General features: G+C 34.5%; 1 protein-coding gene across 31 annotated transcripts in view; it reads left to right on the forward strand.

Moving 5' to 3' along the window:
* LOC108716082 (neurexin-1) overlaps window positions 1-16985 on the forward strand; it is an 861870-nt gene that overhangs the window by 761969 nt on the left and 82916 nt on the right. For all 31 annotated transcript variants that reach the window (XM_041562467.1, XM_041562483.1, XM_041562470.1 and 28 more), the window contains one exon: window positions 9981-10152. In XM_041562467.1, coding sequence (XP_041418401.1) covers window positions 9981-10152 — 172 coding nt within the window. The remainder of the gene's footprint in view (window positions 1-9980; window positions 10153-16985) is intronic.

The following is a 16985-nucleotide window of genomic DNA, read 5'->3' on the forward strand; positions in this document are numbered from 1 at the left end:
TGCAGGAATTTATTGAGTTTTTACCCAAACTGATTAAATTGAGAATTTTAATAATAAATAAGGTCAAATCATGTATTATTGTTTGGACTGAGTTTTTTTTTAACTTAAACAATTTGATAAATTTGGATTTTAGTAAATAACCTTTTTTCATGTCACAATTCTAACTAAACCAATTGTTATGGACAGCATAGCAAGGGCAAACTCAGCACAGTAAGGTGTTGGCTGAAACTCACAGATGTGTGAAATTGTCTTATAGCCATTACTGATACAAAGTATATTTGACAATGATGGCTGGTATATGTATGTATTTCCCTACATGAGGTACAGTTAAGCAAGAGTGCCTTTAATTATTATCAAGAATAACAGTAAACAGCCCCATTGGGCATAACAGACTCATACCAATTCAATTACAAATGTTACCTGTAAATGGTTTTCTAATGACTGCCCAGGAGCATCACTTTCAATCAGAAGCCACCAGGCATCAAGAAAAGTCACTAACAATATAAAATGTATCAGGCATGCAATGTTTTCCTTGGTCCACCATATGAAGCCTGTAATAAATACTGTAACAAAGGGAAACTCATAAAAATACAAATAATGCTGAGTTTTAAAAAAAAAAAAAAAAGGCTTCACTTCCTGTACAATAGTTGCTGGAAGAATCACAGAGTATGAATTATTCCTCCTGGATTTATTGACACATGGAAAGATTACGAACATTATCTCCATAAATGTAGGACTTTAATAAAGACATTCAAAGTGTAAGAAAATAGGTTTTAATCATTTATAACTTTTATAGGTTCGCTTATACTTTTCAGCAGGTATTTTATCTTTCTGTTCATAAAATGTTATGTCAGCGAAGGGGAATATTGTTCACATTCACAATTCCTTCCTGTACTTGTACTGTAGCTTGAAATGTCATCAGTGTTGCTGAAGATATTTCCATTCAATAAACCCCAAGGCAAATACGCAGAAAATAACATATTTAGCAATTTAAAATACACGCTCTGGGACAGGAAGTAAATAATGTATCATAAAACATATGAGTCAAGCCTATAAGAACTAAATGAAAGAGATCCTTTACCAGTAGAAACTTAAATATATGAAGAAGTTGAATACAGTGTGTTATGCGCATTTTAAAAGACAAAAGGAACTTTTCGTTATATTATATCCTTTCCTAGAGTGATCGAAAATATACATTTTTCTTCTTGAACTGATTATGGATAGATATTTAGAAGCAAATTGGTGACTGTGTAGAACCAGAAGGATATAGGCATTAATGGGGTGGTTCACCTTTAAGTTAACTTTTAATATGTTATAGAATGGCCAATTCTAAGAAACTTTTATTTCTTATAGTTGTTTAATTATTTGCCTTTTTCTTGTGACTCTTTTCAGCTTTCAAATTGCTGAAATTGCAAACTGGAGAGCTGCTGAATAAAAAGCTAAATAACTCAAAAACCTCACATTATAAAGAAAGAAAACCAGTTACAAATTGCCTAAAAATATCACTTTCTACATCATACTAACAAATAGGGGCAGATTTATCAAATTTCGAGGTAATTTTTCGAATGAAAAACATTCAGATTTCGAGCTATTTTTGTGTACTTTTTGTGTGACTAGGGAATAGTCCAAATTTGAATCGAATTTGAAAAAAAAAATTGAATATAGAAATTTATCATGTGCTGTTTCTTTAAAAATTCAACTGTGATCATTCGCCATCTAAAACCTGCTGAATTGCTGTTTTAGCCTATGGGGGACCTCCTAGAATCTGTTTGGAGTCAATTGGTGGACTTTGAAAATTCAAAGGTTTTTTTGGGAAAACTTTGAATCAAATGCACTATTCCTTTAATTCGTACGATTCAAATTTGGCCAAATACAGACCTATTTCATCGAAAACGGACCTATTTGACCAAACAAAATCTTTGAGTTAATTTCAGTTGGTCTTTTTGAATTCAAATTTTGAAGTTTTTTCAATTCGAAATTTGATCCTTGATAAATCTGCCCCTTAATGTAAAGATTTAAGGTGGGGATGGAGTGAATGTAGATAAGATATATCCTATTTATAAGCGGCCTTCATTTTTCAGTAGGTAGGGACATTTATTGCATGTTTATTTACATAAAAATTTGAAAACTCAATTTCTGATTGTTCCTGCACAAGTATTACCTTCTAGCCCCCATATGAAATAAAAGGCTCTAAGTTTACCCAGGATGTGTAACCAATTGAGATTTGCTTTTAAACAGGTGACCAGCAAATGCCCCCTGTTGATTGGTAGCTATTGGTTACTGCTCCTGGGCAAACTTAGTGCCTTTTATTCCATAACCCCTATATGTAATGGTGTAATTTATTGCCAAATTGTTTACTGTAATATGAACACTCTTCCTGGACCACACAGTATCCATTATATATCAGAGAAGATCTTTCAGAATTTGGTGACCTTTTTCAACAAAACATACAAACATTTGTTTGCACTGGTCAACTATAACCACATATTAGTTTTATCTCAGTACATAGGTATCCTGCATTCATGAAATACATTGGGTTCACATGTCTTTTTCTAATTGAGGTACAGGTATGGGATCTGTTATCCAGAATTCTTGGGACTTGGGGTTTTCTGGATAATGCATCTATCTAAAATTTGAATACCTTAAGTTTACTAGAAAACCATGTAAACATTAAATAAACCCAATAGGCTCGTTTTGTCTCCAATAAGGATTAATTATATCTTAGTTGGGATCAAGTACAAGCTACTGTTTTATTATTTTGCAGAAAAAGGAAATCATTTTTAAACATTTGGATTATTTGGAAAAATGGAGTCTATGGCAGATATTCCTTAATTTGGAGCCTTCAGGATAATGGGTTTACAGATTATGGATCCCATACCTGTAAAAGTAAATAACTAGCATTTAGGGATGCACTGAATCCAGGATTCGGTTCGGGATTCGGGCAAGATTCGACTTTTTCAGCAGGACTCTTCTGAATCCTAATTTGCATATGCAAATTTTGGGCAGGGCGGGATTTTATGTGTTTTTTGTTACAAAACAAGGAAACAAACAAATTTTTTCCCACTTTTTCCTTTCCTGCCCCTAATTTGCATATGCAAATTAGGATTTGGTTCGGTATTCGCCGAATCTTCCAAAATGGATTCAGGGATTTGGCCAAATCCAAAATAGTTGATTCGGTGCATCCCTACTAGCATTGTTCTTTATTTAAAGGTATAAGATCTAGAAAATGATTGTATTTTCTGGATACAGGTTTTTTTCTGTAATTTGGATCACTGTATCTTAAGTCTACTAAAAACATATAAACATTAAATGAACCCAATAGTATTGTTTTGCCACTATTATGGAGCCTTGTAACCAAGTTGCCATCAAGTACAAGGTACTGATTTGTTATCACAGAGAAAAAGGAAAATAAATAAAAGTATATTAGGATTATTTGGCTACAATTGACTCTATGTGAGATGACGTTCTTGGAATGCAAAACCTTCTGGAGAATCGGGTTTTGAATAAGAGATTCTTTACCTGAATATAAGATTTAGTAGGATTAGTGGGTTCCTGTTGGTACCGTTGGAAGCCCTGTGCTGTTGTGACTTCTAAAACAGTTGTATTTGAAGGTGGTTGCTGGGTGGTGGAAATATCAGCAGTTCATCACACAAATACCAGCTGAAGCCAAACACCCATGCTACATATTTCTTGAAATAATGATCCAGTGCAGAGGAAGTCATTTAACACAAATAGGATATTATATCTAATACACACGATGCTTAATCTCTTTGAAGCTATAACATTTGTACAGTTTCCATTAACAATTGCTGTTGGCTAGTGTTAAGATGTTCTGGTCATTTGAGTAGAAATCTTATTCCACTAACCTGATATTATCACGAAAAGGTGCTGGGTTTTACGGGGCATTATCTGTCAGTGCTGAAGGGGTAAATACTGTATTTCACAGCGAGAGATTTAATTATGCATTTCTGCAAATCATTTGCACTTTCTTAATGCGAGTGATATTGTGCTGTGGGCCAAAAGAGCTTTTCGCATCTGCTCACCACTTAACATCACCTCCTACATTCAAGAATCATTCTTAATTAAATACAGACTTGCTGTTGTCATTTGCAAAATGGTATTTTATATTGGCCTATCTTCCTGAATATTTCACAGATCAGAAAGTTTGTTTGTGTCACTGGAGTCTGGAGAAAAGCCAACTTGAACATGTTCTTTTCTTCATTGCTTTTAATTAGACCAGTATTTATTAACATATGCCAAAACATGTACATTTGGAAGAACAACATACAACTCTACCTTATTCAAATTTCCTGGGATAAACTGTTGAACCTGTATATAGAATAATATCTGATTAGGGATATAACATACTCAAACAATTAAAAAAAAATGTTTAGAGGCATGCAAATGTTTTAGTAGCTTGTAGGTGATTTGAGAATCTACAGCTGTAGAGTTGCCTGGACATCCTTGTTCAAAATTATATAGATTACTGTCCATCATTCATATGATCTTTTACCCATTTCTTTGCATGGCTCCTCCTAAGAAATCATAAGCAAGTTATCTAGTTATTGTTAAAATGAAGTTTCTCCAACATGATATAAATAAGTGAACTGGTTGAGCAGAAGACAATAACCACGCTGGAGCCATTGAGTGATAAGACAGTTCATACATTACAATACATGTTTTCTAATGTATATAAAACATTTTGAACTCTAGTTTGTCATAGCTATTACAACTAGCAAGTCTCTATCATTTGGTCCTGCAAGTCTACATTAGCTAGGGACCGATTCACTAAATTCGAGTGAAGGATTCAAAGTAAAAAAACTTTGAATTTCGAAGTATTTTTTGAGCTACTTCGACCATCGAATGGGCTACTTCGACCTTCGACTACGACTTCGAATCGAAGGATTCGAACTAAAAATCGTTCGACCATTCGACCATTTGATAGTCAAAGTACCCTAGTTCGGCAGCTAAAAGCTACCGAAGTCAATGTTAGCCTATGGGGAAGGTACCCATAGGCTTTCCTAAGTATTTTTGATCTAAGGATATTCCTTCGATCGTTGGATTAAAATCCTTCGAATCGTTCGATTCGAAGGATTTAATTGTTCGATCGAAGGAATAATCCTTCGATCGTACGATCGCAGTATTTGCGCTAAATCCTTCGACTTCGATATTCGAAGACGAAGGATTTTAATTCCTAGTCGAATATCGAGGGTTAATTAACCCTCGATATTCGACCCTTAGTGAATCAGCCCCTTGCTCTATCTTGCTCAGGGCTGAGAGGGAATCTTACACAGAAAAATAATTTATCTTGGTTTCATGCCATGTTGATTTTCATGTGTTGGCTTTAATTATTACTCATTTTTAACATTATCCTGATGTTTCATTAAAATTAAACTTGTGATTATAAAATTGTTTACTTATTCTGTAAACATTTTTTTTTATTACAAGGCTCATTTTAGCAGAAGAGCTTGGCTCCTATACAGAGTTAATGTATTTCCAAAATACATTCCCTATCACATTTAGCAGAACATGATACTGAGTCAGCATAGAAAATCATCATATTAAGCAGGATTCTTGCTTAGTATGAATTTTATAACAGAGCAAGCAGACCATCCCTTCTAGTCAAAATCCAGATATTTACATAAAGAATGCCTTGTTCCTGATTACAGAGGAACATTAACTATGCAAAGTATCATTATCATGTAGTGAATACATAAATTAAGCAGGTAGTCATGATAAATACACTTATTGTATCAACAAAAATACCTTCCGCAATTTGCTGATTTATAGTAATTTTTATGGAGCTTATGCAGATTTTCCTTCGGAAGTAAATTGCAAATTCAGTCTTGTCTAATGGCATTCTTATTTTAATTTGCTACCTTGCACTGAAAGCAAATTAGAAATGTAAATGAAACCTAAACTGACCATATTTTGTAAAACAAAACTTGCAGCTTTCTCCATTGATATTTTTAAATTCACCAGTGTTTCTTACCCTCAGCCCCTCACTATGCATCTGCTCATAGCTCAACCTCAGCTGAATTTTTATATTTTTGCAGCTGATTGATTTTCAGGATGAAATGTGTAGCCTGCATGTATAAGTATTGGTGGCAAAATAATTTTATTATGACTTTATCTATTCTTTTAGTATAACAGCAAAACACCAGAGGTATATCAAATGCTTTGCTCTCTCTACAACTGTAATGCAGAGATATCTGGATGTTTTCCATTATAGAACTAAGCATTCCTTAGTAACCAACAATTCAAGTTATCTACTTACAGTATGAAAAATGTAAAGTTCGCATATAGTAGCTCCTTTAGGATAGTTAAAAATGGCTGTAGGCCTGGAGATGCTTGCCTGTAACTTGCCTGTCTTTCCTTTATTTCTTAACAAGGATGATGGGTATTTGTAGAATATTTGTAGAATACACCACACCTAGCATTCACTTATACAGTATATATTTTTTTAGCAATCATTAGGACCTCATATCCTAGATGCCGATGATGGATACAAAGTGTCTGGTCTACATAAACATTAGGACCTCATATCCTAGATGCCAATAATGGATACAAAGTGTGTGGTCTAAATAATATCCCATTCATAGGGAAGGCTTATAAAGTAACATTTCAAACTTAAGTATATGCTGATATATTCTAGGTCTACCACCTACCCAATTATACATTTTAGGGTAGGGATCCTGGCACATTTCCATCAATAGTCCATCAATCCCTGACTTTTGGGAAAACGAGAAGAAGGCCACGAGATGCAACTATTTCAGTAGGGCATCATTCTACAAAACAATGTAGGGAATTCATGGGGTTGTCATAAAATCTTTTTGTTATAGTCATTATACAAAACATTTTAGCTTTTATATTTATCCCTTTACCTGTCAGGCAATGTAGCATCTATGGTGCTGACTCAAATGCCCCAGTATGCCAGCACCATAGATCCTAAGTCCCTGGCTGTGTTTTTCATCTATGTTAGAGCAATTTTTATAAAATATATTGAAAAATATTTAGCATTCATATTCAATATTTCCAAAATGTTGCTCCTTAAATAAAGAATTTTACTAAAAGTCCCTTTAAAAAGAGGCACCTCTGCTTTCTGGGAATTCAAACCCTAAGCAATTTTAATTAACGAGGCAAAGCTTTTTAAGCTATTTGTGTATCTGGAATCTGGACGATGGCTGCTTTTTGTAAAAAGGATAGGAAACATCAAACTCACTGATCAAACGAACGTTCACTTGTGATGAAGGTTGATGATGTGTGCATATGCCTACTGAAGTTTGTACTAATGATGATCGATTTGATCTGGCACAAACACCTAAACATAAGGACAGCATATCAGCAAAGCACATGTGTAGGAAAATGACTCAAATTGAGTATATATTGATGGTTTTACTATACGTAACAGTTTTTTACATACTCAAGATTTTTTTTTTTCAAACACTCACATACAGTATGTATATTTTTATAGTGTCACTTGGGTAAAATAAAAGTGCTGTATCATTCCTTCTAGATCACTCTTTTGCCGTCTAGAAAAGTTTTTTTTTTCAATCTAGTAATTTGTGATACCCAGCTTTTTTGGTAAACCTCCTCCTTATTACCTGGTGCATTAAACATTTTTAAAATTCAAGTCAGAATATTCTAACAGTGAATGAAAGAAAGAAGAATGACCGATACAGTTAAGTTCAACAGTAGCAAAGAGTTTGGGCAATTAGCTATAAATCAATTATGGCAAAATATCTGTATTGCACCTAAAATCTGGGTTTGAGTAGTTACATTATATGAGCAGTGTAGAATGAGTAAACACAATGGATTAAATTATATTATTAATGTATCAGAGAGAAAGAGTGTGTTGAATGTCAAACCTGTGTAGCCACCAATGATTTTCACTGAAGAGTTTGTAATGTACCCTGGTGGTGTTGGTACTGCATATTACTATATCTTTAGAGTGATGTGGCATTGCAGCTGCATATGGTAGTAGACCACAGAGATGGTTTATATGAAATAATGCAATATCCCTTTATCCACTAAAAGTTGTATTAAAGGTTTATTGAAAATTGTTGTACAAATACAACATGTGATGTTCATACAGTATGCTTATTACTAAATGTCATCTGATCCTTAGGGTTTTGCTTTAAAGCAGTTGACCTCTTTATTTCAACTTCTAACCTTCCAAACAACTAACCATTTAATAGGGAAGCTATGTTTAAATTCCCAACTGGAGAACTGCAGCATAAACTGAAGCATAAACTTGAATCAAAGTGCAGCAAATAATAAAGAAGTCCATTCGCATAATATCTTATAAAACCACCACCTACACATAAGATAAAAGAAGAGAATGGGGCAATCAACTCTCTTTACAGTGGAGATGAACTGGCATTATTTTCAGAATTGTCCTTTTAATAAGGGCTGAGTTTCATTGCACCTACAGCTGAGATCCATTTAAACCAACATTTGAAACAGAAGTTCCATGTTAATTTAAAACTATCCTAAGCTACAATAAATAAGTGACCTACTTATGTATCTTTTTGCAAGGAAATATCCATTTTAAAATTAGGGCAACCACTGAATAAAGTTCAGTACATCATTAGTTCATTAAGATTTTATTTCTAATTAGCTCTTTCATTTACTTTGACTCTTTCATTTAGTATTGACCAACCATAGTTATATTTATATAAAGTATACTGTATGTTACCATCACGTCAGAAAACTTTAGTTGAAAACAAAGACACAGGTTTGAAAGGATGGAATTTGAGAATTAGGATATGTCATTTCTTCTTGGTAGAGTCCTGCATTTGTTTGTTGTTCTTAATATTAAAGGGCACTAGAGAATTGTATATACAGCTTTCTTCAACATGAGCACAACAAGTAGAATCTGTGTTTAAAATGTATTCTGCCTATTCTTTTGAAATATCCATATTGTCTAATTTTTCCCTATAAATCTGTAAAAAAATATCTGTAACTGCTTTACTATAAAGCAGTAACATATCATTACATTTACTCCATCTTCACAGCTCTCCCCTTGTAAGATAACGCGCTTTGTAAAAACAAACTCCACTCTTTCACTTTCCTTTTTGCTCTCATTCTAGAAATGTTTTTTCTTAAATAATTTAGCGAGCATGGAAAAACTCACATTTTTTGTGATATCTATAGTCTTTGGTAAATCTCCCCCTTGTTGCCTGGTATATTAAAATTTTCCAAATGTGAAAACAAAATTCTGCCTATTTTTTAAAAAAAATTAATTTTCTCACGGATCTGTAAAAAATGATTTGCCTTACTGAAAAGCAGTAACATTTCATAACATTTACTCCATCTCCACAACTCTCACCTTGTGAGATAATGAGCTCTGTAAAATAAACTCCACCCCTCCCCAGGAGAAATCTTTGTCAGTATTTGAGATAATGAGGAGGTCACTGTACTGGTGAGTGGAAGGTGAAACTGCTTTCAGTTTCTGCCTTGTTTTAGTCCAAGAAATAACAGAGCTATTTCATAATTCAATCAATATGTAAAAAGTACAGTATGTACAGCACAAGCGCTACCCATTTAAGTAAAACTGAAAATTGGGTATACTGCCTCCTTGACAAAATTATATGCTGCCAAGCTGTGATATCCATTGGGAATGGTATTCTTCTTTTTGTATGTATTGTATCAATCCTTCACAGTGGTTGATCAGAATTTTAGCAAATGTTTTTTAGTATTCAAAATCCTTATGAAGGTCTGATGATGGTGATGATATTCTAAAGAATTTTGGAACATCATATTTCTAGTTTAAATAATACACAACCCACAAGGTTATTCCCCCAGGTATTGTGCAACTGTTACTGGAATGATTTCCTCTCATATATACATAAATATATGTATATATAAGAGAGCAATAGAAGAGATTGATTAGATAAAACAAATAATAAAAATATAACTATTTGCCTTCTCTCTAAACAAATGCTAATTACTTACTGTTGTGTTGTTTTGTTTTTTAGCACCAAGGGAAAATTGGAGTGAAATTTAATGTGGGAACAGATGACATATCAATTGAAGAAGTTAATGCAATCATAAATGATGGGACATACCATACAGTACGTTTTACGAGAAGTGGGGGTAATGCCACCTTGCACGTAGACAACTGGCCGGTAATAGAACGTTATCCTGCAGGTAAGAAATGTAATTGAAAAAGATACTTGAAGAATAGTAACATTTTTAGTTATCATTTTGCTTGAGATAAAGGAGAACATTTGACTGAAGTAACATAGGTTTCAGTTCTTTAGATTATACATTGTTGGCCAAAAATACTTTGATATAAGTTTGTTGTGCTACAGCTAGATTAATTCCAGTATTCCACATCTTGTTTTATTTACCATAAATGCAAAGGTTTTGACAAAAGTGAAAATGCAAAAAAAAACAAGTAAAATGCACACATTAACAATTAAACTCTACAGTAACTTAAAGCCTTTTTGAGAGTTGGGCAAGTGCACTAGGAACCGGTTCAGCCTGTCTATGGAGATTCTCATTTATCCAGGTCATGACATACAGTACATAGTAGAGTTAAGTCTAGTAGAGTTAAGGCTGAAGAACCCACTAGGATGAGTGGTGAAACTATTCAAGAAAACTCAGAAAGTCCAGTTGCTTTAGACTAAACTCTATTAGCTATTGTTAAGCCTGGTGCCTCAGTCCACTTGCTTGACAAAATGTTATTTTTTACATATTTTCTGTGTAGAGCAATTATAATATCAAATTATAATACAAGTAATGCATAGGTACAGTGCTCCAAAACTATATAGAAGAATACACAATTTCATAAGATTTTTACAGACAGTACTTACTGTAGATACATAAACAGACAGTATTTTCTCATCAATTAGAGTTAAACCTATGTTGGGTGGACTTTGGTAGTCACATGGTGAGACTATCATGTCTAAGTTAATTAACTATGCTAACCTGCCAATGTGTCCAACATTAGTCTTTTAGATAATATCACTCTCTGAGGAAAAAATTACTTGCAAAATAATTATAGGATTTTAGGTAGTGCTTTGTGCAAAATGAACAGCTTGTGGAATACAATGTTCTGTCTACGCAGATGCCCTCAGGTACCGAATCTCATTATATTTGATGTAGTATAACCCCTAGAAATCTTGTCACATTTTCATGTATATTTGGGGAGGAATAACTTGCAGAATTATACAGTTTTCATTAATCAAACCATAAATTAAAAACAACCTTTGTGGATTATAAGCAAGGTTCATGATATATTTTTCAGTTTAGTCGTAACAATGCTAAAAGTACAAATTAAAAATATCAAACTATTAAAACAAGGTTCTTTCCTTTCTTCTTCTCTTTGCATGTTTTAATGCTAAGAGTACCACATGGAGGCCCATTTATTAAAGGTCAAATTTTTGTGGTATTAGAGCTTTTTGAAACCACAATTAAACTTTGTCTTTGAAGGTTTTCGTTCATCCAGGTCACGATATATCTAGTAGAAATAAAGTGTAAACAGCAAGTGTAAATGGACTTGCTGTTTAATCATTGAAGAGGTTTCAAAAGTCAGTTGAACTGAAGAAGCTGCTCGGATGAGTACTGAAATGTCTTCAATAATTAATCAGCAAGTCCAGTTACTCTAGATTTACTTCTACTAGGCACAATTAAAGTTTATTTATCTAAAACCACAAATCCCATGAAAGTTATTAAAAGATCTGAATATAAAAATTATACATGCAAAAAAGTGCTGAACGATCTGAAAACAAATAGGAATATTTCTAAAACATCAAAAAAATAAAGATTTTCTGACAATAACAAGTGGAAAAAATAAGAAAACCTATAAAAGTCTGAATGGTTAAAAAAAAGGTCCAATAGGATCAACTCAGCTCCCATTGACTTCTATGGGATTGCTTTTACTTGGAGGAGTTTTGTTTTAGAGATTTTTGTGGTTTTTAGTGATGGGCAAATTTGCGCCGTTTCGCTTCGCCGAAAAATTCGCGAAATTCGCGTAATGGCGAAAAATTCGCGAAACGGCGCTGGCGAATTTTTGACGCGAATTTTCGCGGGCTTTTCGCAAATGTATTCGCTGGCGGCGAAACGCACAAATTCGCACCTGGCGAATAAATTCGCCCATCACTAGTGGTTTTTACACTTAATAAATCTTGAAGTTTTAGAGTTTTAGAGAAGTTTAAAAAACATGATTTTTTTTAGAGACAAATAGAGACAAATAGGATTTGTTTAAAATTTTTTTTTTGAATATTAGTAAATAGACCGCTTATTGATGGTGTTTTCACTGGAAGTGTACTATATAACAAAAGGATTTATGTAGCACCCAATCTTGCTTAAAAGATAATGCTTTCTACTAGGGTGTTTCCATAGTTAAGTAACTTAAGGACTAGCTGACACTTTTCCTTTAATCCATCATGACAGTGTTCCTGTCCTGCTTCCCATTGAGTTCTGTTATGCCATATATCTGATCAAAATAGACCAAAAAAGGGAAAAGTGTCAGTTCCTTGGCTTATCACAGAAGTACAATGCCTAAATATCTTTATATTAATTCACTCTGATGACCAACATTTTCAAATATTCTAGTTTAGATCAAATCCTAGGATATCAGGCAACCAAACAAATGGCCAGTCAACAGCAGTGCCATGGTAGATTCTAGAGAGGTTGTGGGAGTGGTATAACATATGTATATAAAATACACATTAGTACAATACATGCATGCAAATGATGACTTTGTGCTCGGTTGAGATGAAAATGGAGTACAGATGATACATTAATTAGGATTACGGATACCTGAAGATAAAACATGAATTACCTTGAAGCCTGGGATTACCTGGTGCAGAAAGCCATAACAAACCTTCAACTTTACCCTAGCCTGCCTCCTAAGAATAGATTTCATATAGTTGGCATCAGAAAACATTAAGAAAAGATGGAAACAATACACAAAGTAGCAGTCATATTCTGTCATAGACATGCATTTGATTCAGTGCTGTACTATAACATACAGTTTATACAGTATCAGAGGGTAGTTTACTAAAATCCATTTTTCTGATTATTTAAAGGGAAACTATAGTCTAAAATAGGTCAATGCTAGAAATGCTGTATTTTGTATACTAAACATAAACATGAACTTACTGCACCAGAAGCATAATTAAACAATGATTTGTGCTTTCAAAGTTTGTTAAACCATCTTTGCAAGACCAAACCATGCACATGCTCAGTGTGGTCTGGGCTTATGCTTAGGGATCGTCATAAATGACATAAAAGCACAATAAACAATAAAAAAAAGTCAAACAATATCTGCCATATAATAATAAGAATAAAAGTCAAACAATATGTGCCATATAATCTACAGTCTGGTCATTTCCCTATGGGACCAGACTATAAATTATATCCTTATAAACGGCGCGTTCTGACGTCGTAACGCGCCGATTATAGCTTAATGCATCAGCAGCTATCAGTGCTGCACTCTCCCTACAGCTTTCCTCCTGCTTTGTCTGCCTCACTTCCGCCTTCACGATGCGTGCTCTCTCGCGCCTCCTATTAAGGTCGTGCTGCCTTTCCTACCTCCCCGTTCTCCATTTGTCTCCCACCCTCTGATGCTTGCTCCCTCTGTCTCTCTTCCTCTTCTGTTCCCCCTCCATTACTGATCTTGCTTCGTCTGCCTCGGGCTTCCTCTTCCGCTGCTCCTCCCTCTGCCCCCCCACACCCTGTCACCGTTTGCTCCTGTTTCTTCAGCGCTCCAATCCAGGTAACTTCAATATTTCTCCGTCTGCCTCTCTCTACTGCTCCCCCTCCTTCTTCGTCACACTCCATCTGCCCCTCCCACACCCTGTTACTCTTTGTCTCGATCTGTTTGCTGCTCCCACCCCCCAGCTTCAAACTTTAGTCTCGCTGCGTCTGTCCCTCCCACTCACGTACCTCTTTTGCCATCAATCTCCTCTTTATCTCACTCAGTTCATCTCTGGAGGTGCCCACCCCCCTGCATTTTACACCCTTCGTGCCTTTCCCCTTCTGCCACTTTTTAGCTTAAAGCCAAATGACTGCAACTGCAACCATGTGGTCAGAATGCCACAGAACTTAGTTTAAAGGAGAAGAATCACACAGGGAGACAATAAAAAAAGTAAAAACACTGTAGATTATAATGGATAATGTACCCCCTACAGAAAATTATAAAGATATTAATAGTCACCTCGGAGTTATGTGACCTGTATAAAAGCACTCGGCCTGCGGCCTCGTGCTTTTATATGGTCACATAACTCCTCGGTAACATAATATCTTTATAAATTACAGTAGGGGGTACATTATCCACTATATAATAATCAGAATATACAGACTGCACTTGGTCCCATGTTGTTATGTAATCTAATGTGGATTTTATTGGTTTCATATTATTTAATTCAAACTTTGTCCAACTCTCCAGAACCAGTGGCAGCAGCAAAAAAATACTCCAAATAGAATTTCCGGTTTATCTGTTTAAATCTTGCTCAATAATCTTTGTCCCTGCAGCTGAGTTGGAAACATTAAAGAGGATGTAAAGGCAAAATAAAAAAACAATTTTTATTTTATTAACTGAAAAAGAAACCTATCCCCAATATACTTCAATTAAAAAATATGTAATTTGTTTTTATAAGAAACCTGACTGTATGCAGTGAAATCCCTTAATTTACTTGCTCTTACTGCTGCAGATATGAATCGCTGACTGCTCTACAGGAAACAAAAAAAGCTGCTTGAGTTCTGGAAAGTCCCTCCCCCTTGCCATTTGAAAGTATGATCCTCTCCCTGCAGAGCAGTTAGGGACCATCTAAATTTTCCTATCTGCAGCAGTCAGAGCAAGTAAATTAAGAGATTTCACTGCATACAGTCAGGTTTCTTATAAAAACTGTAGACATTTTTTAATTAAAGTATATTGGAGATAGGTTTCTTTTTCATTAAAGAAAGTAAAAATGGGATTTTATTTTTTTTGTCTTTACATTCTCTTTAAGTAAAAAAAAGCCCTCCAAAGCTAGAATCCACGAATTGACCTTATTATTTAAAAAAAAACGTATAAATTGGTTCAGGAAAATATGATAAAATTGAGCGAAAACCTTAATCATACGATTTTTTCTCTAGGTTTTTACATAATTGCCCTATTTGTCTACCTTTTTCCAGAAAAGCCATAATTATTTGGATTTTTGCCCAAAAAAAGACAGAAAAAGGTTCTATTTTCAGGCTAATTCTAGCTCAGACCACTGAAAACGTCAGAATAGGATAGGGACCTCTATCATTAACTTTTACACAACCTCTGCAGGTCTGAGAGGTCTGCTGCATTAGGCTTTAATAAATCTTGAAAAATTAGAGTTTTAAAAAAGCCATACTAGAGTTTAGTATAAAACCCCCTAAATATCAGCTCTACTGATTTGTATGATTTGAAGGATAACTAATAATTTCTAGCATGAGAGACAGAATATTTATAATGCGTTCTTTAATCAATGATTCAGAACTGTGCTGATTTCAATTGATAATTACTACACAGTCCCTGATCATCAACTTGGAAGTTTCCATTTGGATGTTCTAGTTACATATAATTATCTACCCATTATAAAAAAATTTTTGTGTGTTGTGAGGTTTTATTAAGCACTTAAATCCATGTGGGATTCTAATGCAAACGTCCCTCAGTCCATTAGCCTGCAGCAACCAATCAGCAACTTTGATCACTCTTATTCAAATACGATGAACTGAAATACCTGGTTGGTTGCTATAGGTACCTGGATTCTAGAAAATCTACACCAAGTTAATACATAAGCCCATAATGAGAGTATTCCAAGTTATAAAATAGTTAATTGTTGAAAGATAATGGTACATACACCTCAAAAGTAAACCTATGATTTGATCACATACGAGTTTTTATCTCATGAGCACTAGTTTAGATCAGACTTTGACAGGTTCATATATCAAGGCAATGAAGCATCATAATGATGTGAACACCTTTTAAAGGCTATGCTGCTGGGTTTTCTGTAGGTACCCAGCATGTCATGGATGTAAACTAAAAAGCATAAAAGCTCATCTGGATAGTGCTGAATGTGCACAATACCCTGGCGATATCTTGGCTTGCATTAGTGCAGGTTCTCATGTAATTTGTCTCAGATAAGTGTACTGTAATAGCTTTAAAGATAGAATTGCTTCAAGAAGCACAGTCCAGTAGAGCTCCCATAGACTTATTATATGCACAGAGTGGACCCAACAGATGTCAGATCTATACCAATGGTTGTCCAGGTTAACAAGACATTTGGGTGCAGCCTAAAAGACAATGTTGGTCTTGATGTTCCCTTCCAAATTGGAAATATCTTCCACCATTCCAAGCATGATAATTACTTCCAAAATGAACACGTTAGAATTAAAAGGAAGCCCATTGCTGTTTTGTTCCTGGAAAAAAATAATTTTACCATTTACCAATAAAATCACAAAGGAGATTTATTGCTTCCCTAACGACGATATAAAAGAGAAGATCTCATCGTCTTCACTTTCTGATGTATATATTCTACAGCAGCTTTATGTATTTGAAGTGTTCATGAAATATAAACTAGATAAACACATGTACCATTCACTTTCAACATAAGAGCACATTCATTTAGGCATGAAAACCTCTGCTTTTTGAGTATCCATGGTTACCACCATTTGTTGAGAATTAATCTAAATCTGGGGCCAACAACAAATCTCTAATGTCTTGAACTGAAATACTAAATAATAAATTTTTTTGGAAATTACATACAGTATGCATAGAACTCTAACAGGCTTATAAAATGTTCCAAGTCCACATTATTCATTTTAGGCAACCTGTATATTAACTCAGCTGCAGTGCCATAGATTTCTTTTCATATTCTGTAAAAAATCAAGTATATAGGGATAAACTGGATCAAACTGTACACCAAGCAAGAATGGCACATAATTTAAGTATGTAATAGCATTTAATCCTGGGTACTTGTACTGCTGTTCCTTGCCCGTAGTATCTGGAAACTCAGCATGTC

Source organism: Xenopus laevis, chromosome 5L (genome assembly GCF_017654675.1).
Source record: "Xenopus laevis strain J_2021 chromosome 5L, Xenopus_laevis_v10.1, whole genome shotgun sequence".
NCBI lineage: Eukaryota > Metazoa > Chordata > Amphibia > Anura > Pipidae > Xenopus > Xenopus laevis.